At 40.9% G+C, this 24,008-nt stretch overlaps 1 protein-coding gene across 4 annotated transcripts in view; it reads right to left on the reverse strand.

The window, feature by feature from the left end:
• The window catches only part of KIAA0319L (KIAA0319 like), an 88,413-nt gene that overhangs the window by 61,468 nt on the left and 2,937 nt on the right, over positions 1-24,008 (reverse strand). For all 4 annotated transcript variants that reach the window (XM_032877218.1, XM_032877219.1, XM_032877217.1 and 1 more), the window contains one exon: positions 23,637-23,806. In XM_032877218.1, the coding sequence (XP_032733109.1) occupies positions 23,637-23,778 (142 nt within the window). In that variant the 5' untranslated portion in view covers positions 23,779-23,806. Of the gene's footprint in view, positions 1-23,636; positions 23,807-24,008 lie in introns of those variants that run through there.

Raw genomic sequence — 24,008 nt, forward strand, 5'->3', positions numbered from 1 at the left:
AGCGCTGTAATGTGACAAAGTCTTTAAATATAATTCCTCCTATATCAGCCATCAGAAAAATCTTATATGTGAGATAACTCATTTATGTACAGAATGTGGGATAGCCTTTATGAACAGCTCATTTCCTTTAAATCATCATAAAATTCATATAAGCAAACAACCTTACAGATGTACTCAATGTGGAAATTTCTCAAGAAGGACTCAACAATTATTAATTACCAGAGAACTCATTGTAGAGAAACCCCATCAATGCAATGTGGAAAAGCTTTCAAAAAGAACTCTACCCTTTTTTTTTTTTTAAGATTTTATTTGTTTATATGATAGAGAAGAGAGAGGGAACACAAGCAGGGGAAGTGGGGGAGGGAGAAGCAGACTCCCCACTGAGCAGGGAGCCCGATGCAGGACTCAATCCCAGGACTCTGAGATCATGACCTGAGCCGAAGGCAGACGCTTAACAACTGAGCCACCCAGGCACCGAACTCTATCCTTTTTAAGCCATCAGAGAATTCATACCAGTCAGAAACTCTATGTACGTAAAGACTAGGAAAAGCCTTTGCTCAGAACCCAGCCCTTACTCATCATGAGAATACACAGTGGAGAAGAGTCTTTCAAATGTAATGAATATGGGAAAGCTTTCAGGGATAATTCCTGGTGGAACATAAAAAAATCCATACTGGTAAGAAACCATATTGGTATAGCGAACGTGAAAAAGCCTTTAGGAAGAGCTCAACCCTTATTAGTCATCAAAGAATACATACAGGAGGGACACCTACGTGGCTCAGTCAGTTAAGCGACCAACTCTTGATTTCAGCTCAGATCTTGATCTCAGGGTTGTGAGATGGAGCCCCACATCAGGCTCCACAGTGGAGCTTGCTTAAGATTCTCCCTCTTCCTCTGCCCCTCCCCTGCCTCTAACCAAAAAAAAAAAAAAAAGAATACATATAGGAGAGAAACTGCATCACTGAAATAAATGTGGAAAATCTTTCAGGTAGGGGCGCCTGGGTGGCTCAGTTCTTAAGCATCTGGCTTGTGCTCCCTCTCTCGCTGTCATGTTCTCTCTGTCAAATAAATGAATAAAATCTTAAAAAAAAGAATCTTTCAGGTATATATCATTTGCTAGACATCAGAAAACTCACAGTGAAAATAAACCCTATTGGTGTAAATGACTGTGGGAAAGCCTTTGTGAAGAGTTCATTGGATATGAGAGAATTCATACTGGACAAAAATTCTATCATTGCAAGAAATACAGGAAAGTCTTCAGGCACAGGCCCGGCCTTGCTGAACATCAGAGAATCCATATAGAGGAAAACCTCAGAAATGTAATAAACATGGGAAGACTTTTCCCAAAGCTTAATCCTTAAACAACATAAGAAAATTCATAACAAAAAGCCACCAAATGTAGTTAGTGTGGTAAATCACAAAGAAAGGGTTTATTCCTTCGAGTATCAAAGAAGAGACATTCAATAAATTATACATTTAACAAAAATATTCTGTGCAGGGACGCCTGGGTGGCTCAGTGGGTTAAAGCCTCTGCCTTTGGCTCATGATCCCAAGGTCCTGGGATCGAGTCCCATATCGAGCTCCTTGCTCGGCAGGGAGCCTGCTTCTCCCTCTGCCTCTGCCTGTGCTCCCACGCTCGCTCTCTCTCTCTCTAACAAATAAATAAATAAAATCTTTAAAAACAAAAAACAAAAACAAAAAAAATATTCTGTGCACCTCCATGCCAAAAAACTTCTCACTTGTAAAGGTTTCATTATAGTATGATTTGTACTGGTGAAATATTTGAAAAACTTCAAGTCTGTAAGTATGAAAATAGTATAGAATACCATGCAGCAACTGAAAACAATGAGGTAGAATTGTATATACAACAAGAGAAATAGCCCCATGAGGGGTGCTGGGATGGCTCAGTCAGTTAAGCGGCCAGCTTTTGGTTTCAGCTCAGGTCCTGATCTCAGGGTCCTGGGATCACGCCCCATATGGGGCTCCACACTCAGTAGGAAGTCTGCTTGAATATTCTTTCTCTCTCCCCTCTCCCTTTGCCCCTCCCCCAGCTCACATTTGTGTGTGTGCTCTCTCTCTCTCAAATTAAATAAATAAATCTTTAAAAAAGAAAAGAAATATTCCCATGATATCTTAAATTAAAAAACCAAGTTGCAGGGGGCACCTGGGTGGCTAAATCGGTTAAGTGTCTGACTTCAGCTTAGGTCATGATCTCTAGGTTCTGGGATCGAGCCCTGCTTCAGGCTCCTCTCTCAGTGGGGACTCTTCTTGTCCCTCTCCTTCTGCCCCATCCCCTGCTCATGCTCGCTTGCTCTCTCTCTCTCTCTCTCTCTCAAATAAATAAAATCTTAAAAAATTTTTTTTTAATTTAAAAAGCAAGTTCACAAAAAATATATATATGATGCTCTTATTTATATTTTTTAAAACCTTTCTTTGTTTCTACATATATATTATATACATTCCAAAGGATCTGGAAAAATGAAGACCAAACATTAACAGCCAAAAACAATTTTTTTTCAACAATGATCTGCGCTTTCATCATAAAAGCTGGAAAAGAGTTAATTATACCCAAAATAAGTTGAGAAAGGAAAAGATAAAGATAAGAGTAATCAATGAAACAGAAAACAAAAAGTAGAGAAAATCAATAAAACCAAAATCTGGTTGTTTGAAAGATCAACAAAACCGATAAAGCTCTAGTCAGACCAATGACAGAAAAAAGACAACAGTCACAAATTAACAATATCAGGAATGGAAAAAGAGATATCACATCACTACTGATTTAACAAACCAGGAGCAGCAAACTATGGCTCACAGGCCAACTCCAGCTACTGTTATTGTAAATAAAGTTTTATTGGAATATAGTCACACTCATTTATTTATATTGTCTACAGCTCTTTTTGCTCCACAATAGCTAAGTTTTTTTTTAAAAGATTTTATTTATTCATTTGAGAGACAAAGTGAGCAAGAGAGAGAGAGCACACAAGCAGGGGGAGAGGAAGAGGGAGAAGCAGGCTCCCCTGCAGAGCAGGGAGCCCGATACAGGGCTCAATCCCAGGACCCCGGGTCACAACCCATGCTAATGGCAGACACCCAATTAAATGAGCCACACAGGCACCCACACAATGGCAGAGTTAAGGAGCTGCAACAGACTTTTATCTTAAGACTCACAAAGCCTAGGGGTGCCTGTTGGCTCAGTGGGTTAAAGCCTCTGCCTTCAGCTCAGGTTATGATTCCAGGGTCCTGGGAAGCTTCCCCAGACTGCTTCCCCCCCGTCCCCCACTCTCTCTGCCTGCCTCTCTGCCTACTTGTGATCTGTGTCTGTCAAATAAATAAATGAAATCTTTAAAAAAAAAAAAAAAAAAAGACTCACAAAGCCTAAAATGTTTACTATCTGGCACTTTAAGAAAGTTTGCCAAACCCTGGTCTAAGAGAATGTACTTTTGTTTGACATATTATTAATTAATGAGTACAACCTAAATTTGGATGTTAACTTATAGAAGACTGATGGGTTACAAATGATTTTGATTTCTACAGAGATGCAAATTATTTCTGTCTAGTAAAAGATAACCTCAAAAGTTTAATAATTAGGCGCCTTTTCTTCCCACCTAGCTATTATCTTTATTTCTTTATTCATTCATCCATTCAACAAATATTACGGTGCATTTGTTTCACACCAGGCATTGCTTTGATGGAGCTTAGAATTTGGATGGGGAGACAGAAATTAAACAGACACAATAATGAATGTAGGATTGCAAACTAATATAAGTGCTCTAAAGGAAACAAATTCAGTCTTGGGGCACCCGACTGGCTCAGTTGTTAAGCATCTGCCTTTGGCTCAGGTCATGATCCCAGGATCCTGGGATCGAGCCCCGCTTTGGTTCCTTGCCCAGCGGGAAGCCTGCTTCTCCCTCTCCCACTCTCCCTGCTTGTATTCCCTCTCTCACGCTCTGTCAAATAAAAAAAAAACTTAAAAAAAAAAAGAGAGAGATTCAGTCTTTACAGAATAAAGGTAGCTAAATTTGGAATTTACTGAACAGATACATTATCACATATGTGACATACTAGCAAAGATATTCACTGTAGGGGTGCCTGGGTGGCTCAGTCAGTTAGGCGTCCAACTCTTGATTTTGGCTCAGGTCATGATCTCAGGGTTGTGAGATCAAGCCCCGTGTAGGGCTTCACACTCAGAATGGAGTGTGCTTGAGATTTTCTCTCCTCTTCCTCTGCCCCTCCCCCTACCCACACTCACTTGCTCTCTAGCTCTCTTTCTCAAACAGTAAATAAATAAAATCTTTTTTTAAAAGATTTTCTTGGGCGCCCGGGTGGCTCAGTTCGTTGAGCCACTGCCTTCAGCTCAGGTCGTGATCTCAGGGTCCTGGGATCAAGAACGGCATCGGGCTCTCTGCTCAGCAGGGAGCTTGCTTCCCTCTCTCTCTCTGTCTGCCTCTCTGTCTACTTGTGATCTCTGTCTGTCAAATAAATAAAGAAAATCTTAAAAAAAAAAAAGATTTTCTTTATTTATTGGAGAAAGAGAGTGAGAGAGAGCATGAGAGGGAAGAAGGTCAGAGGGAGAAGCAGACTCCGCATGGAGCTGGGAGCTCGATGCTGGACTTGATCCCAGGACTCCAGGATCATGACCTGAGCCGAAGGCAGTTGCTTAACCAACTGAGCCACCCAGGCAATAAATAAAATCTTTAAAAAAAAAGATATTTACTATATGTTGCTTGAAACAAAAAAATACTGGACCTAACTTTTAAACTTCTCAATAGAGACCGATTAAATAAATTAAAGAAGATCCATGCAGTTATGGAGATGAATAAGGCTACTCTATATAGTACTAGTATACAGTGATATCCAGAATACACTATGTAGAAAAAGAAAAGTTCAGAGCAGTGTGTCTAGTATGCTACAATTTGTGTGTGTGGGGGGAAAGAATATAATGTTTATGCATATATGCATAGACTATTTTTGGAAGAATAGTCAAGAAGTTGGCATGGTTGCCTTTGGCAGGGGAAAGGAGGTAGCTCGAGAGACTGAAGTGAGAGACTTGTTTGTTCACGAAATACCCTTTTTTACCTTTTGAATTTGTACAATATACATGTATTATCTTTTGAAAGATAAATTTTAAAAATGTAAATAAACAGAAATGTCGATGGCTTCCAAGGGCTCTTAGGGTGATAACCAAAATCCTTAACATAACCTAAGAAGATCCTGTATGATCTAGACCATATCTACCTTTCTAGCCCCACCTTGTAGCAGTCTCTCCCTCAGTCATTATGTTCCAACCCACCAGCTTTCTTTCAATCCTCAAATGGACTACGCTCCTTCTGCTAGCTGGGCTCTGCGCATGCTGCCCGCTCTGCTAGGAACTCTCTTACCTCCCTTCTTTGCCCAGTAAGCTCACTTATGAGATCTCAGTTCAACCATCATTGCCTCAGAGACGCCTCCATGCCAAGTCAGGTCTCTCCATTTATACACTCTTTAGGCCCAGTTGCCCCTTTCCTTTAAAGCAATTATTGCACTTACAAAATTACATTTCTTGTGATCATCTGCTCAGTGTTTTCCCCACCACCACACTGTAAGCTCGAGGATGACAGGGCCATGTCTGTTTTGTTTTTTTCTCTCTCACTACTATACCCACAATTCTGGCATGGCACTTAGCACATTACACTGTAGGTACCCCAAAATATCTTTCTGAATGAATGCACAGATAAAGGCATGTATGCATATGGAGGAAACCAGAGGGCCTGGTATCAGGTAGGTCATACTAAAGACATCCAGGCCGATGACAAGACTTCAAACAGAGATGAGGCCCATGTGCCACAATAAATGGGGGGGGGGGGGATGAGTGAATGATGGTTGATAGATGAGTAATGACTAGAGGTAGGAAGTGGTATAAACCTCAACGAGCAGAACTTTTACATGACACTGGAGGAGTACTGTTCCAGAAGTGACAGTGAGAAATGATGAGGACATCAGTTCCACCTCCAAACTCAGGGATACATGGGAGATAAAAGAATGAGCAACCATCGCCTGCAGGCTAGAGGGAAAACGAAGTCCTTCTCCAAGAGAAACCAAGGTCTCAGAACATTCTCCCTATCTAATGTCTTAACTGATAAGTTTGACTCTAGAGAGGGTTTAATAACTCAATGGATTCTTGTCACAGTTAAAAAGTTGAGAAGGGAGGGGTGGTAAATGTGAGTTGAAAAGCACAAAGTCATACAGGAATGTCAAGTCAGACTCACGCAAATCACAACAGTTAAGGCACTTCCTAGCAAGAAAAAAGGAGAGGATGGAAAGTTATGATGATGAACTGATGACAGGGTTGCTGCTTATCCAGCCTCAGTATAAATGGTGAAAACTTTGAGGCAAATCACAGAGAATTTCTGTGGAATTTGGGGGAACAGATTTAGACTCAGGGGAAATGGTCAAGGAAATTTATGGGAATTACTAGGTTGAAAGGAAAGGAGCAAAAAAATCCTAATTTCCTGGTTGTTGCTAGCAGTTCTTGTCAAATTCACATCTTTGAAAGAAGAGGAGATAAAAGTGGGAGTGGATGGGGGTTAGCTATAAGACTGGTTTGCCCTGCAAGGGTCTTTCACTTCCATGGCTCCCTGAAGAAATGTCATATAAGCTACGCAACTATCTGGTAGTATAAAAGAGAAACATTTTATTTTTTAAAAATTACTTATTTATTTGACAGAGATAGACATAGTGAGAGAGGGAACACAAGCAGGGGGAATGGGAGAGGGAGAAACAGGCTTCCCGCTGAGCAGAGAGTCCAATGCAGGGTTCGATCCCGGGACCCTGGAATCATGACCTGAGCTGAAGGCAGCTGCTTAACAACTGAGCCACCCAGGTGCCCCAAGAGAAACATTTTAGAACCCAAACACTCCCCTGTTTTGTGAGGTGACCTGGAAGCCTCAGTTAGAGATCTTATCCATTACTTTGGGCAAGAGAGAGCATGTCCAACGACAGAAGGAACAACCTGGGCAATCACACAGGATGTTTCAGACTCTCCCAACTTCACTTGGACTTCTTGATTGCTGTATTCTTAAAATTATTATTAAAGCTTAGTGACGGGTAAGATCTCTGACTCATGTGACTCTTACCTGACAATTTGATCCTTTATCTTAGCTCAAGGAAATAGAGCCTGGGAGAGGACAAATGGTCAAAAGCACGTATGTCTTTGACAGTGACCAGAAATAAAAGAAAATGTGAAGTATGGGGCAGGTTAACTGGCTATGGCATTGCTAAGAAAATTAATCCCAATAGTTTCCAATAAGGAGAAGAGGTACTCTGATCTCTCAGTTCACATATTTACTAAGCGGGATTTTGACTGAGTTATTTATTTTTATTATTAACTGTTATTTTTTAAAATGTTGCTCCATTATATGTTCAATAATAAATGCATGGGGGCAAAACAGTTCTTTCCCATCCATTCAGTAGATCATAATTCCTCCTCTCAGATGGCTAAAAGACACAGGTTCCAGATTCAGCTGTAGGTCCATCATTTACTATAATTTAACCTTTGAAAAGTCACTTAACCTCTCTAAGATTCAATTTTCATTGTTGTTACTCTTGAGAAAAAGAGTTCATCAGAGGAGGAAGCAGGGGAGCATTGGTAGAGTCAATATTGGATTCTAGAAGTAACTTGGATAAAAGGTAAGATGAAAATAAGCTCCAATTTTAGATCAGTTCCTCTCCTGCCCACGCCGCCATAGCCTGGCTCTGCTCCCAGGGTCTAAGCAAAAGCAATATTAAATCTTTACAAAAGAGGGATTACATAGAACCTTAGACTGAAAACTCTTAGGGAAAGTCTGGATCTCACTGCTGGTAGAAGCAGGTAGAAAGCTTACCCAGGTAGAGTACAGGAGGGCAGAGCCAATCCTTCTAAAGCCACAACAAAGCAGAGAATACAGAGCTCCCATACGTACTACCTGGAAGATCCCCAAAACTGGGAACTCTGATGCTAGCAATGCTTACTTATCATTACTACCTCTCAAAATACAGAATTCTAATAAATCTAGCACAAAATCTAGACCTGGTTTCATAATTCCAAGTAGCAGAGTGGAAAAGTCTACAGAATAAATTATTGCCAGAGGAAATCATCAAATGCTTTAGGAAGCCGTGAACAACTTCTGAAACACTGAGAGGCAGTGCTGTTGCCTCTGGCATCTGTAAATCTCAGGTAACAAGCCTGACTTTTCCAGGTAATTTGGAAACTGCTCTGGCTGCCAACCAAGAAGGAAGCAGAGACAGAATGCCCACGACCACAGGAACCATACTGTTAAGGTCATTGGGAATTCATACTTTAGCCAAATTTGTCAAATCATATCCCAGTGGAAGGCTGATATGGTGGGAATGAGAGTAGAGGGAATGCCCTGCCAGTATGACTTCAAAAAACAAAACAAACAAACAAACAAACAAAACCAGCTGGTACATTCTTCTGCTGGGGTGAAAGGGGAGCCAAGTTTCTGTGGACAATAATGATATTATATAGGCAAAATTTGCACTAACTTTTAATATCCATTGAAACTAAAATTCCTTTCTAGAAATCTCACTATTTTATAATACAGTTAAGAATCCATTCGAAACTTTCCTTTGATGATGATACTTGTAAGGAACTATTATCAAGCAGTGAAGCAGCAACCTTAAATCTGGTGAAGTCAGTGACTGAACTCTAGCTCCACACCGTCTTCCTGCAGCTATAACCAAAAGTATGCATTCTCTCAGAAGCAATGGGTCTCGGCCAAGATGGCTGCCATATGAAAATGAGACAAGCAGGCATATTATCAATCCCGAAACAACTTACAGGAACTGTTCAAATACAAACTACCTCAGGGGGCACCCTCCACCTTCCTTTTGACTGTCAGCATGTCTGTCACCTGTACACCCACTAACAAACAAATACAAGAATGGTTCCAGTGACTCCCCACACCAGTTCTCTCCCGCGGGCGTTGGCACATTCAGAAAGCAAAGCAGGGGAGGTAACTAAATCCTCTGAAGGGCACAGTCAGGTATTATGAAGTTTGGTAATAACCGGTGCCCTTTCTCCCTTCAAAAGGGCCAACACTTTTTCCTCAACTGCGCACAGGTTAGACTGAAAGGTGGCAGCAGCCTCACAAAGCAGCCCTTTGAAAAGAAAGTAATTACCATTCATTCACTGCCTTTGCTGTGTGCCTAGCTTTGTTAAGAGCACAGTTTGTTAAATGTTGTGGTGTAGGTGATTTGCTGAAACTAAACTAACTGCTAAATAAGAATCAATAGGCTTTGTGTCCATATTCTGACTCCTTTCCCTTGACTGTATGTAACATTTCCATTTTTCCCAAAGACCATTCTGATCAAAGACAAACTCCCCATGGAACCAGCTGCCCAAAAGATACCTCACAGCCACTATTCACGTTAACTCTTGATGGTCTGCTAGATGGAAAACAAGCTTCCAGCCACATGATCACAAAACCTGAGCCCCGTAGCACTTCTCTGATTAAGAGTATTCTGAAGAGGGGCGCCTGGGTGGCTCAGTCCATTACGTGTCTGCCTTTAGCTCAGGTCATGATCCCACAGTCCTGGGATTGAGTCCCACACTGGGATCCTTGCTCAGTGGGGAGCCTGCTTTTCCCTCTGCCTCCCACTCTCTCTGCTTGTGCTCTCTCCAACAAATAAATAAATAAAATCTTAAAAAAAAAAAAAAAAAAAAGCGTTCCAAAGACTAAGTCCTCCCTGTAAACACTGTCACTAAAGAAGCCTTAAGGTGCTGGATTATGGCAAATTGCTGAAGAGAAAAACCATAACATCTCTGTGGAAGATGGCAATATTTATGGGTAAAAGAGGAGGAAATGTTCTTTTAATCTACCTACCTAAGGCAGAATACTGATACTTAACAGGTTAAAGGAACTATGAAAACCACCCTCATTTAATCTTGGTTTAATGAAAAAAAAAAAAAAATACATCCAGTATCCAAGGTGAGGATCATACAGAACTTTCTGGAAATCTGAGTTTAAAAAAAACAAAAAACAAAAAACAGCAAACAAAAATAAAAATAAATTGTTTCCAAAAGAAAATTCCATATCAAGATCAATACCCTTATTCTATCTCACTCATCTTCTGTCCCCTACCACACAGGCTGAAGTTGTGACCCCTGAAACAGGACTGACTGGTTCTGAATCTATGCAGCCAACTTAACTAGCCGTGTCATCTTAGCTCATTTTTCTTGGTTTCTTCACGAGTAGAAATAGGAATGATAACAGTACCTAAACTCACAGGGTTGTTATAGACATAAAAAAAGGTAAGCTATGCAAAGTACTTAACACAATGCCTGACATGTAGTTAAAGCTCAGTATATATTAGCTGCCATTACTTTTGTTGTTATTACACTTCATTTTAGCACAGGCACCACTTCTTCCAGAAAGCCTTCCTTGAGGAAACCGTTACCCCAGGGTCCCTCTCTGCATATCTTCCATCACAGAATTTTCTTTCACTGGATCATATTTGTCTACCTCATATACTCTTCCCCGTTTAAGTGCTGGGTTGCTTCTCATATCTCTGTATTAGTAGGCCCAGTAAAATACTTGGCATATAGAAGGCATTCAAAGAATTGTGTAAACACCCAAAATTTAAATAAATTTATGCAATTTTTTAAACTGACAAAATCTAGCAAAAGATGTCAGCTCCACTACAGATTTACTTGAGTTGTTGTCATTTGAATCAGCTCCTTAATATTAATTAATTTCCTTGGCTAAAATGCAGCAGGGACAGGAAAGAAAAGCAAAGTTCCCAGTTCACTGAGAAACGAGAAAATAGCTTTCTGAATTAGACTGAAGAGAGCACTGAAAGGGAGGTATGAGATGTGCAAAAGAGACACAGAAGAAAAGCCAAATGGATTAAGAAGAGGTTGTTGAATCGAACATAACCAGCTAGAAAAGAGCCTTTCCTGCCTAAACTGATAAATCCTTTCAAATCACAAAGCAATCTTTACTCATGAAAGGACAAACCAAATTTCCGTTCCCCTAGCTAGTTCAGGTCACTCCACCTCACTCAAAGGAAAAACAGGCTTTCACCACAGAACTTTCTGAACAAAGTGACAGTGGAGAATGGTTTCCAGTTCACCTAGACAAACGGCCATTCATCACAGATGACATCTAGGTCCATTCAATTTTCCTTCTTCTGAGCAATGACGAGAAGGAAAAGAAAAAACTCAAAGTTTTGCTCACCTAGGCGGAAAAGATGGAAACCAGTCTATCACAATTCTAATGCCTCTAGCGTCCACCTGATACTTTTTTAAAAAAATCAAAAGTTTGCATTAACTGGATACAGTTGCTATTAAGTTTCAAAGACCTATCTGTAAGGTTTAGACCAAAGCCATTTTCACAACCAAGCAGCAAGTGAGAGTATTAATCAAAACACTGGTAGAGCTGAAAGTAGCTCTCCTGCCATAAAGTCACCAAAAATGATCCAGTCATCAAGGCCCTTACAATATTTAAAGGCAGATGGGAGCCAAATGATTAAACCATTAAATGATTAAACTTATATAAGGGCAGATTGGAGGCAAGCGATTAAACTATTAAATGATTAAACTTTGTAATATTTTAAGGCAGATTGGAGGCAAATGATTAAAAAAAAAAAACACCAAAAAACCTGTAACTAGGGGGGTATATGGCTGCATATAATATACTCAGACTCTCCTGCTTCGCTTTTTCTCCCACCACCTTATGACTAAAAGACTGAAGAATGCTGTCAGCAAGAAGAGCACGCCTCCAAGCCACAGCATGAAGGAACCCACACCTCTCTAAGTAACACTGGCTTTGTACCTCAAAAAGCACAGGTATCAAATGATAACAGATAAACCCTAGCCTGTACATAAAAGCGGTTCTAAAAAGAAACTGTTTTTCTATGGAGAAAGCCCCCAGGTATGATGTGATGAACCTAGCAATTCCCTCTATGGACTACTTGCAGATGTTATTGTTAAAAACCTGCAGTTGACTGCCGTCTCTGACTGCAGGGCTGATAAATTATTTGCATTCATCACAATCATACCAACCTTCTCTGGAAACCCACACAGTGAACCTTGAATCAGAGCACTGCTTTGTTTTTGGGGAAGGTTTTTAAAATTTTTTTGCTGGCTGATTTGGTTTTCTAAAGAGAAGGTCATTTAGAGGACTGTGGCAGAGATATGTAAATTCAATAAAATAACAATAAGCTTGAGAGGAAATAAGAAAATAATGGAGCAAACCATGAAGTGCTATTTCAGCAGATAGGGCCAACAGAGGAAAAGTTTATGTCAATTTATCCATTAAAAATCTCTCTTTTTGGAGAATTATGTAAGTGTCATAAAAAAAAAAAAAAAAAAAAAAAAAAACCACCCTGCAGTGGGCTGAACTGGGACATGTGAGGACTCAATACAACCAAGCTTCAAATACTTAAATATCTTAAACCACTTTTTGCTTATAGCAAATAAAATGCAGAGCTACAGATGCTTTCTCATCTGTGTGTAAATGAAAGCAAAACTGTGTGAGTAGTTAGTATTCTTAGAATTTTTGAGAGCCAGTTTATTTAAATTAAATCCAAGCCAATCTGTATCTGTACAGAAATAATTTTCTCAGGACTCTTATTCTCTAGACTTTACAGAGCTGTACATACTCCGTCTCTACCTCTCTCTCTAAGATAAAGAACAGAAAAGCGCTCTGTGGGTTAAAAACCACTTCAAATGACTCTGGGAGAAGGAAGTTCAAAGGGTTTAGAATATCACTTGTCTCAGCAGCCTGTTATAGAACAGGGTTCAGCTCTTCCCTGCCCGATTCTTTGTGCTCCCATGGCACATCTTGGAATTTATCATGCTTCTATATGTTTCTATATCTATCTCTGCCTCCATAGTGTGAGCTCTTTGATGCCAGGAACTAGGTTTTATTTAGCTTGGGACAGTGTCTTTTGACCTGAATTGTATGTATCTACAGTATGTACATAACACCTAGATATAAACTATCATTAGGTGATTTGAATTAAGCAATCTAGAGAAGGTATTAAAAATGCAATAAGCATATTTTAAGGCACTGAATATAAGACAACACATACAAAGAACTAGGGACCATAAATATTAGGAGAGTGTAATCTAGTTAAAGCCATCAACATAATGCAGCACCAACATTCAGATAATTTGTAACGTTTGGTTTATTTACTGCAGTCATGGGGCTCCTAACAGACTTCATATTGAAGACATGTACTTACACATATTCTTCTCTTAAACCTCCATTTTCAAATTCATTATAATACCCATTCTACTGACAGAAATAAAAACTGGGGCAAGATGGTCAACACTTCTCACCACCAAATGACACAGTATGGACTCCCTGGAGCCACAGAGACACTGGCCTTTCCTTAGCATCATCTGTAAACCAGCAATACTTCTCTGCTGCTTCAAAAGTGACATTAGTCTGGGCAGGACAGTAAGGATATCCAAATGTGTGTGACTAGCAGACACACACACACACACACACACTCTCTCTCTCTCTCCCCTCCCCCCACAGACACATAGGAAAACCCTTGAAAACACACCATACACAGGGCCTTCGCTCTTCACCTCCTCCTCCCCACTGACAGAGGCAGCCATGCTGCCAAGGCAGCAACCCCCACGTGAAAGATGAAAGAGTGGAGGCGAAAGAGCTCCATCAAAACAGCGTGGAAAGGAAAGGAGGGTGTGCTTGTCAGCGAAAGTCTCCGTGGAAAGGCCAGACAACTTTTGCTTCTGCCTTGACCATCCCGGGCAAATGACCCTGCTCAAGGTCCGCTTACCTGAGCTTAGAAGCCAAGCCCTCCCTTTAACCTTTCACAGACGAGGTAACGGGAGAATTCACCCTGTTAGTTGAAAAGTGCATTGTGAGAAATGTCAGGGTGCGGCTGATAGGCATACTCTGGAGAGCGCAGCTGAGAGCGGTTTTGAAAAGAAGCAGTTAGAGACTGAGGGAATAGAACGCACAGGTAGAGAGAGCGCGGCACTGCTTCTGCACTTGCGGCTGTTTTGCTTCCTGCGAAAAGCCACGGACTGACCCAGCAGGACGTAGATTACTCAACTTTCTGAAATGGAATCAGGCTCTGCAGCTTCTCTATTTATTCTGATGAAGACTCACTCATTTTACCTGGCCCACTTCCGTAAGCCTCCAGCTGATGCAGGTTGCCCCCAGTTAAAGACAATAAACATGGAGCTGTATCTCTCTCTCTCTCTCTCTCACACACACACTCACACACACACACACACACACATGCAAACAGAAGAGCCATTTCTTTTAAAAGCCAGTCCTTTCAAAAATTTAAGCCTGAACCTGAAATTAGAGGAGAGAAGGAAAACCAGATCAATATAAACACACCATCTCCCAGGTCTGATTATACCAGTCACTCCCCTTATTACCTAAAAGTGAGGGAATCCGTGAGCACACATTTATTTCAAACTCAAATGTGCTGCTGGATTAGAATCAAAGCATAATGTTAAGCCAGTTGGAAGAAAGACAGCATTCCTAAAAATCCTGTCATTCACTGGGAGGGTTTGAGAAGGGGAACAGGATGAGTGACACTGGGCACTCACCACAGCAGCAGCTGTCTGCAGTCGGTGGGGTTTCGAACAGGGCTTGGCCAGCATTCCTCTATGCTTTTGTTTCTCCTAGAACAGTGTCTGTGATGGTTAATGCATCATTCAGGGACATTCTTAACTCTTGCTTATCTTAGGGTATTTTACAGTTTTTTTGTGATTAACCAGAGAAGTTCAGAATTTGTAGGATTCGGTGCTTGCCTGATGCTAGGCATTGGAACCATTCACCAGACCGCCTGAATAACCACCCTGATGCCAAAAAGACAGGACACACTGACACAGAAAGAGTTTCGAGAGCTGCCTGGCTGGGTGTATCTAATACTTATTATGAAGTCACCAGAGGACAAACACTCCAAGTAGGGACAAAGGCTGCAGCTGTCACCCTTTCCCAAATCTCGAGATAACCACCCTCACCACTTATCAGTGGACACTGGTGGAGAGAGTAGCTATTGTGGAGAGAGTAGAGACTGAAAGGAATGCTGAAAATATACTGTATTGTAGACAGGGGCTTCACCTACACAATTCTTAGCAAAAGGTTACTCTATTGAAGCCAGACATCAAATTGCCTAGTCTCCTACATTTCTAGGATTTTGCAAAGAAGACTGGGTCTCCTCTGTCACTGAATTACCCTGGGACCCCAGGAAGACATCAGCCTCTTCCAAGGGACTCTTGATACCAGTAATAACATCAGCCCTTCCAAAGAGATTTTTCTGTCCCCTAGGAATGGCAAAGGAATCAACACACTGCAAGCTCCAGGAGCACAGAGACCATGTCCGCCTTACTCACCACTGCATTTCTAATGTCTAGGATTATAGGTACGCAATAAATGGGTTTCAAAGGAAGGGACTAACTCTGGCAAGCTACTTCTGACACAAAATCCAAAAGTGCTATTGGATCAGCCTCAGTCAAAGCAATAACCAGACCTAGCACAAGGCCTTACCAAGCACGGCACATCATCAGTTTGGAGGACAGTGAATCGGGGCTGAGGGCCAGGTAGTGTCATGAGAGCAGAACAGAGTTCTGTTTCAGAGAAAAAGTATCCCTGGCTAAAGGAGGAAATAAATGTCATGTTCCTCAGTGGCATGTTGTTAAGTATGGAAAACAGACAACAGAGCTCATCCTGTCAACCAACCACAGGTCTATAAAGGGATATAAATGATGGTTTCCTTTTCCTAACAGTGCAAGAAAGCCAGCTGCCTACCTGCATTCTACTTCTAAAAATGTAGGAACTGAGATCCACTGGATGGAGGTTCAAGAAGCTAGCAGAGAACTCAAACCTGCTGCCCACTGAGTCATCTTGGGGTTAGACAAGAGTTGAACCAAACAGGATTTTACATTATCATTTTATAATGACTACTGTTAACATTTGCTGAATTGTTATTTATGCACCTGGGTGTAGGTAAAATATTTGTGTGAATATTTTATTTAATCCTCACAACAATCCTCTGAGAGGTACTGTCATTCTCATTTTGTAGATGAGAAACCTGATGAAAGGTGGGTTTCAGTAACACCGCCCCGTATATAAGAGAACCCAGACTCGGCCGATGACTACGTAGGTAGTCAAGCCCCATTCTTGCAACTTCTTTCTAAAATCTATCCATTATTGTCTGAAATCAAAAGTGGCTCAAGGATCTTAACCACGTAGGCTGACTTTTCTTAACAAAGCTCTTGGATGAAGGATCAGAAAGAAAGCTGAAAAGGCAGGCCCTCAAACCAAGAGCTATGCATTTTGACCCAAACTTTTCAATACTACTCATCTGAGATGTCTAAACATGAACCACACACACAGTTCTCGATCACATTCCTACCAATTTCACATGATACCGTGAATTGGAAGCCGTTCCAATTAGTAAGATTTTTATGCAATTTCCAAAATAAGCCAAAAGGCTTGCTTTGGCCCCACAATTGTTATTTTGTTTTTATAAATTCCTCCACTTTTATTATTCCCTCCCTTGAGGAATTCCTGAGGCAAGGCCACTTCAGACAGTTTTTAAATCACATTGGATTTACTGCCCAATTACGCCATTTTCTTATCCCTCTTCACTTCACACAAGTTAGGAAATACATTTGTGTTTGCATTATGTTTCTGAAGGGCAAAAAGTACTCACCAAAATTATACTCCAAGATACAGAGCAAGACTTAAGATGATTATCTTTTACTGAAGAGTGTCTAAGCAAGACACAATTACTTCTTCATTTCATTGGGAGAAAGGTTAATTTTAGAGGATTTTCACTGGTCTTAGGTCAATTAAATTGTGATATAACAAGATCCCAAAGACTTGCTTAATGCTAGCTGAATTTTAGAATCAAAAAGCCTGCACGGTTTGTGTTAACAACCAGAAAACTCTACCTTTCCCCAGCTGCCATGTACTCAAGTCATTATCCTACAATCTGAGAAGACAGATTTAGGATTAATAATTTATCACCTTCCCGTACTGCAATATAGTTAAGAATATAGGACAGTTTGGCAGGAGAAAGTTCCTGCTGAAGGTTCATTGTTACGAGATCTACTCCATTAGTCATCCACCTTAAATTAGGTACCCAGCAAGAAGAGCAGAGATATAATGCCCCCTAAAAAGTCTCCTGAAAATGTATTCTCCTAAATATCAGACCAATGCATGGTCAAAATATATTACTCTCTTAAAAGAAAAAGATACCACTCGGTCTGTCTGGTATTATAGCCGTCAAAGAACAACCAAAGAGTAGAGGCAAAGGAGGAAAGTGAGTTCAGGTGTCTTCTGTCTGTGAGGGGCAAATGGTGGCAGTTACGAGAACAGAAAGAGAATGGCAACTAGTGGAGAAAAGACTTTTTGCTAAGCTAGGAGCTGTCTTTGTCACATCCTACCTTGAGTTTGGGACTAAATTAAAAATAAAATATAGCAGGGGTGCCTGGCTGCCTCAGTCAGTATAGCATGCAACTCTTGATCTCGGGATTGTGAGTTCAAGCCCCACGTTGGGTGTAGAGATTACTTAGAAAATAAAAAATTTAAAAAAAAATATGGCTGAGATAAATGGAGATCAAAATATCTTTACAGGGGCGCCGGGGTGGCACAGTCGGTTAAGCATCTGACTCGTCTCAACTCGGGTCATGATCACAGGGTTGTGAGATCAAGCCAAGCATTGGGTTCTACCCTCAGCACAGGCTGTGCTTAAGATTCTCTTCCCTCTCTGCCCCCTACCCCCACATACACTCTTGCTCACATGTGTGCTCTCTAAGATTAAAAATATATATATATGTGTCTATATATATATGTGTGTATATATATATATATATATATATATATAATCTTTATAAGTGGTAAGGTGACTGGAGAATATAGCTTAGATGTACAGTCACAAATGGGCTTTCCAGTACTTAATTAAGCTTAGCCAAATGGACACATGCAGGCTGTTTGGACATGGGCAGACCAGTTAGAGCACGGCAGGGAGAGAACACATGCCAATCCTGAAGACTGGCCATTCCATACAACAGGATTCTTTTCCAACCTCACCAATCAGAAAAAAGCACTCTTCCCTTCAGGGAGAGAAACAGAGAAAAGGTAGAAAAAAGAGCAAAAATGACCTTCCAGCTTCTTTTCCCTCCTGGGAAGTGAAGTGCCCATAGAGCCACGATAGAAAAACAGAGTAGGAAAGAACAATTCTCCTCAACATGTATATTCCAACATGGTGCTATTTCCAGCATTGTCATTAGGTTAACCCAACAAACCTTTACTGCAACCTACTACATGCTAAATGCTAGCTATGTAACTATGATTAAGACAGTTTAATGAAGGAGACACGTAAGTGATCAATCACAGTAACCATCTGCTTCCAGCCACATCTGCTAGGATTACTTAAGTTACTGACTTAGAACAGAGGTTACTCCTTGGCATACCTGGCACCAGACCCAATACCTACCATAAATAATTACAGAACTAGACATAATATACAAGTGCTTTTAGTCAGGAGATGACAGGCAGTGCAAGGCTGCAATCCCCGAGAGAGGGGAAACTTGACCTGAGGCCTACAACTGCCCAGTTCTCTGTTAAGGGACAACTTCCCAACCATGGCACTGAAAGCTGGAACCCAAAGAGAACACAGGGGCCTCACTGAGCCCAGGAAGCCGAGTTCTAAATTTGGCTAGAACTGGAGAGGTGAGACACTGGAGAGGAAGGAGCTGTGAGAAGAGGGAGCCCCAGAAGTCCTTTGGGAAGGTCCCTTGCCAGCCTGAGGGCTGGAATGTAAAGGCACCGGGCAAGATCTGAGGTTTATTAGATAGTAGATGCTAAAGCGCTGAGAGGGAAACAGAATCACCAGAGGTCAAGCAGTGCTGGGGGCAGGAATAAGAGCATCTGGAATTTGACTCTGTCAGAGTGAAGAAATCACACCTCAGACTAGCAGACACCAGAAAGGCCTCACCTTAGGACTAAGGACTACACTTTAGAGCAAGACCTCCTCTGAACCTCTCCTCAACACAGCCTAAAACCCCACAGTATAGCATAGTTTAAGAAAGATGTACAGACTCTATGAGAACATTAAAGAGTAAGCTCAAACCAAGGACCTCAGGGAACATGTCAGAAAGGAGCTTATGCTTACCTGAATCAGAATCCATCAGTGAGAACAGTAATGGCATATGCCGAGCAACAGAGCACTCTGCATGAAGGCATGAGACGGGACTCCATGAATAGTGATTCTAACATGGAGGAGAGAAAGGAGTGTGTAATGACTCGGGGATTTCTACATCGGAATGCAAGTGGAGGTGGTCTCTTCACTGCTGTAGGGAATACAGCAGAAAGAGGGGTAAAGGACCACAGGTTTGGTCTTGATACATTAAGTTAGAGGTAGCCGTGAGACATCCAGTTAGAAAAATGTGACATACAGGTGGCTGTGTGCTCTGGAAAGGAGTAAATGAATAGCTATGAGTTTGGGAGTCAAGAGCACAAGGGTTACAGTTATGGGGAAAAAATGAGGTTGCCCAAGGGAAACACATAAGAGTGAGACAAGAAAGAGTAGAGAGAAACAGAACCCTGAAGAAGAAAACATTGAAGAACAAGCTGACAAGGGAATGAGGGAAAAATAATTACGAAGTGCAGTGCATCGTCTGGAAGGGGACAGAGAACAGCACTGCATCCCTCTGCCTTTTCACCTACCACGGCACAGGTCTTAAACGTTCATTGCCCTCAGGGAACTGGGCGTTCTTCCAGGGCAAGAAGTGCTGTACTGTGTTGTTCTGATCTTTATTACCCGCATGCCTACCCTAGGACCGCACTGCTAGTGAGTTCTCAAAAAACTCGTTCTGAACGGAACACTTCTCTGAACTTACTTATTAACTAACTGTGTAGTCTACCTCCCAGCAGCAGGGGAATGGCAGCGAGAGTGTTCAGAGCTAGTTGTTAGCTTTCAGCTTATAGGAGCCTCTGTAACTCTCCATGGCTTAGGTTTCCAATGCTGGTTCAGGCCCTCTCACCTCCCACACACATGCAGACAGAACTCTGGAGATGTACATATTCTTTCTTTAGATATGTTAACATATTTGTGAATACTTAAATCAGATCTTGTTTTTCTCAAAGGCACTGTATCTCCTTAAGGTACCTTCATGTACCTCTGTTCTGAGTGTGTTAATTTTAAGCTTTACCTCTCAAATAACAAATTATGTTAAAGTTTAATTCTCAAAGGACAATTCCCTTACTAACTTACTAATTTATTCTAACTTACTAATTTATTCAGCCAACAAATATTTTTATGGTGCACCTACTATCTGCCAAGCACTTGGTACCTGCTGGGAATACCCAGTGTAGGTAAAACAGGCAAAACGTCTGCCCTTAAGAAGCTGATACCTATTGCAGGAATTTCCAAATTCTTGGTGTCACCTCACTTTCACCTGCAGATAATCTCCAAGTCCAAAATGCTACTTTTAAGCCATTTAACAATAACATTAAATAGAAAAACAGTGATTCAAAGGTCCCTAAGGAAAACATAGAGCAACTTTTGTCAAATTATAATCACTGCTTTTTAGCAGTGGGTTTCAGTACCGAACCCAGAAGTTGAAATTAAAAAGAAGCCCACTATGGGGCGCCTGGGTGGCTCAGTGCATTAAGCCTCTGCCTTCAGCTCAGGTCATGATCTCAGGGTCCTGGGATCGAGCCCCGCATCGGGCTCTCTGCTCAGCAGGAAGCCTGCTTCCTCCTCTATCTCTCTGCCTGCCTCTCTGCCTACTTGTGGTCTCTGTCAAATAAATAAATAAAATCTTTCAAAAAAAAAAACAAAAACAAAAGAGCATCTCCCATGTACTTATTCTTCTAAACTGTGAATTTTGAAGTTGGATAATATTTCACATGTGGCATGCCACAATCTCACCACGCTCCTGACAGGTTGTGGCAATGTTTTCCAATGTAGAATAAATGACTGTTCTCATTCATAGCCATCTAAATATATCCTTGAGATAAACTCCTAAAAGGGCAATTACCAGGTCAAAAGATACTAACTTTTTAAGGATCTCGATATTTATGTCAAAAGTTCTCTGTTCAAACTTCCCAGCACAGTATGAGGGTAACCACATCACCGCTAGGCAGCATTAAATATATTTACTCTGATCCTCATCAATATGATAAGCTAAAAAATGATCTCTCATTTTAATCTGCGGTTCTTTGGGGGCACATGGCTGGCTCAGTTGGTGGAACATGGGACTCTTGATCTTGGGATTGTGAGTTTGACACCCACATTGGGCACCGTGATTACTCAATTAAAAAAAAATTAATCTGCAGTTCTTCGGTTAGTAATGAGAATGTACATTTATAAATGCTTATACATCATTTTAATTTCTTATTTATGATACTACCTGTATGTATCTTTTTTTATTTAAGATTTTATTTATTTATTTGTCAGAGAGACAGGCACAGCAAGAGAGGGAACACAAGCAAGGGGAGTGGGAGAGGGAGAAGCAGGCTTCCCACTGAGCAAGCAGCCCAACGTGGGGCTCAATCCCAGGACACCAGGATCATGACCTGAGCTGAAGGCAGACGCTTAACGACTGAGCCACCCAGGCGCCCTGTACGTATCTTTTTTCTCTCTTTGTATGTCCTTTATTCATTTTTTCTATTAAGATACTATGTTTGTTAAGAAACTGATGTGAAAAAGTTAAAATACATTAAATAAATTAAATAAATTTAATTTAATTTAATTAAAATACATTACAAATCTGTCTGTCTTGTATTACCCGCATGTTCCCTCAGTTTGAACACGCATGGTTCTTGATTCTCCCATGGCAGAAGCTCCAAACATCTCTAAAATGAAAGCGGTACAATCTAATCCCCACCAGAACCACTCCTAACAATACCACTTTTGCACTTCTATACTCAGTCTGCTCACCGTTGCCATTTTTAAGCACCAAGCCGAGGGGATACTAAAGCCTAGCCCAGTAAGCCCACAGTATTCTGTTTAACCAAGTGCTACTGACTACAAATACAGAAACACTCAGAAATGCTTCTCCCTCCCCTCTAGGCTGAATTCCTCAAATAACAAGCTTCTCATCATGGTTCAGTGTAAAAACCTATCTTTGGTCCTCCAAAAGATTACCTGTGGTTGGAAGGCATAGTAGCCGAAGAAAAAGAGCACAGGCTACTGAGTGAACAGACCTGGATTTAGACTCTTGGCTCTATAGTGTTCTTGCCGTGTGATCCTGGTCAAGTCATTTTGCCTCTCTGGGCCTCAATTTCTTTATGTATAAAATGAGACTAAAGCTACCTGTTTTAGGATTATCGTGAGGATTAAGTGAGATAAGCTATGTAACGTTTATAACCAAGGGCCTGGTATTTGGTAGGTACTCTTCAAAAAATGCGATTTTCCTACTCTGATAGTGCTAAATCAGTTACTTATTTAACTCAAATGATCTTACATAAAATGTTGGCCTGAAATAGTTAGCTGTCCCAGCAAAGCATCATCTGGGTAAAAAAACATTTAGGTCAGCTTTCTGTCAACTGCAATTTCCACTGCTATAATTATGCAATCATCAACCACCACTGCAAGACAACAAAAACCCCAAAGCTGATGTTACTGAAATTGCTAAATACAGTAATTACTTGATTCTCTAGATCACGACCACCAATTCCTTTGGGAAAGCAACAGAAATCTTTAGAATTACAGGAGCCAAAAGGCTGATTAGCTATCCCAGACAGTGGACTCTACAACACAAAGCTTTGTCACTGCCCAGAATGGCAGCATACTGTGAAGTCTTTCTGAAACTGCTCTTCTCTCACATTCCATACTCTGCAAAGAACAATGTCAAAAGAAGAATTGAAAGGGAAAAAATGAAAGAAAGAAAGAGGACTTCTTCACACTCTTTCCTGGCAAGAGGTTCTAGCCTGGTGAGATAATCTCTAGGAAGAAAGCATTCTTCTTACAAGTGAAGATTACTTTAGGAAAGGAAAGGAAGCAAAGAATCATTTACTGAGCACCTATTTTCACAGGGCTGTACAACACACTTTAATTACAGTGTTTCTCATATCAACCTATAAGGTAAATCTTAGCCTTCTTTACAGATAATAGGTAACTTGCTCAAGTTTTCATAGTAAGTAGAAACATCCAGCTCCAGAACTCAGGTCTTTCCAACTTTCAAATGTTTTTCTCTTCATTTACATCTTCACCAAATCTTAAAACGATCACGCCAATCCCCCTTTACAAAAAAGAACCCAATTTTAATTGTGTTTCCAAAACAAATAAACCCAACAAACTAAGTGTCCACCAAAAGGATGACCATTCAGACTCCTGGGTGGCTCAGTCGGTTAAGCATTTGCCTTCGGCTCAGGTCCTGATCTCAGGGTCCTGGGATTGAGCCCCACATCAAGTCCCCCATTGGGATCCTTGCTCAGTGGGGAGCCTGCTTCTTCCTCTGCCTTCTGCTTCCCCTGCTTGTGCTCACTCTCTCTCTCTGACACATAAATAAATAAAATCTTAAAATACAAAGGATGACCATTTCTGTCAATTAGCAGATTACTTTTCTGCCTCCTACTTGTCTTTAATATGAACTGAAAGACTCACACAAAGTGCCCTTTTATCTTAAATCTATATAAAGAAAATGGTACCTGTTGACAACCACAGAGCACTGAAGCAGAAGCAAGTATAAAACGGGTACAGGCTTCTCAACCATTTCACGGATATCTGCCAACAAAATCCCAATAAAATCCAGGAAGCAGGGCTTGGCTTGACTCCCAGCCTCTTCTCCATGGCCTTCCAGACAGGTGGAACCAATTCACTATAAAGACAGAAAGAGAAGAAATTATATGCCAAGTAATTAATAATTGATTCCTGGAAATGAAGAGTGCTAGAGAATGTGACAGATTAGGGGGAAGAGAAATTTCAAGTTTGTCTTTCACTGTTCATACCTGCCTGTAAATTTTAAACCTGAGCCTTGACAAAGCCTATAATTATCAGGATAAAAACATAGCAAGGGATAT

Source organism: Lontra canadensis, unplaced genomic scaffold (genome assembly GCF_010015895.1).
Source record: "Lontra canadensis isolate GAN:19392208 unplaced genomic scaffold, GSC_riverotter_1.0 scaffold60, whole genome shotgun sequence".
NCBI classification, from domain to species: Eukaryota; Metazoa; Chordata; class Mammalia; order Carnivora; family Mustelidae; genus Lontra; species Lontra canadensis.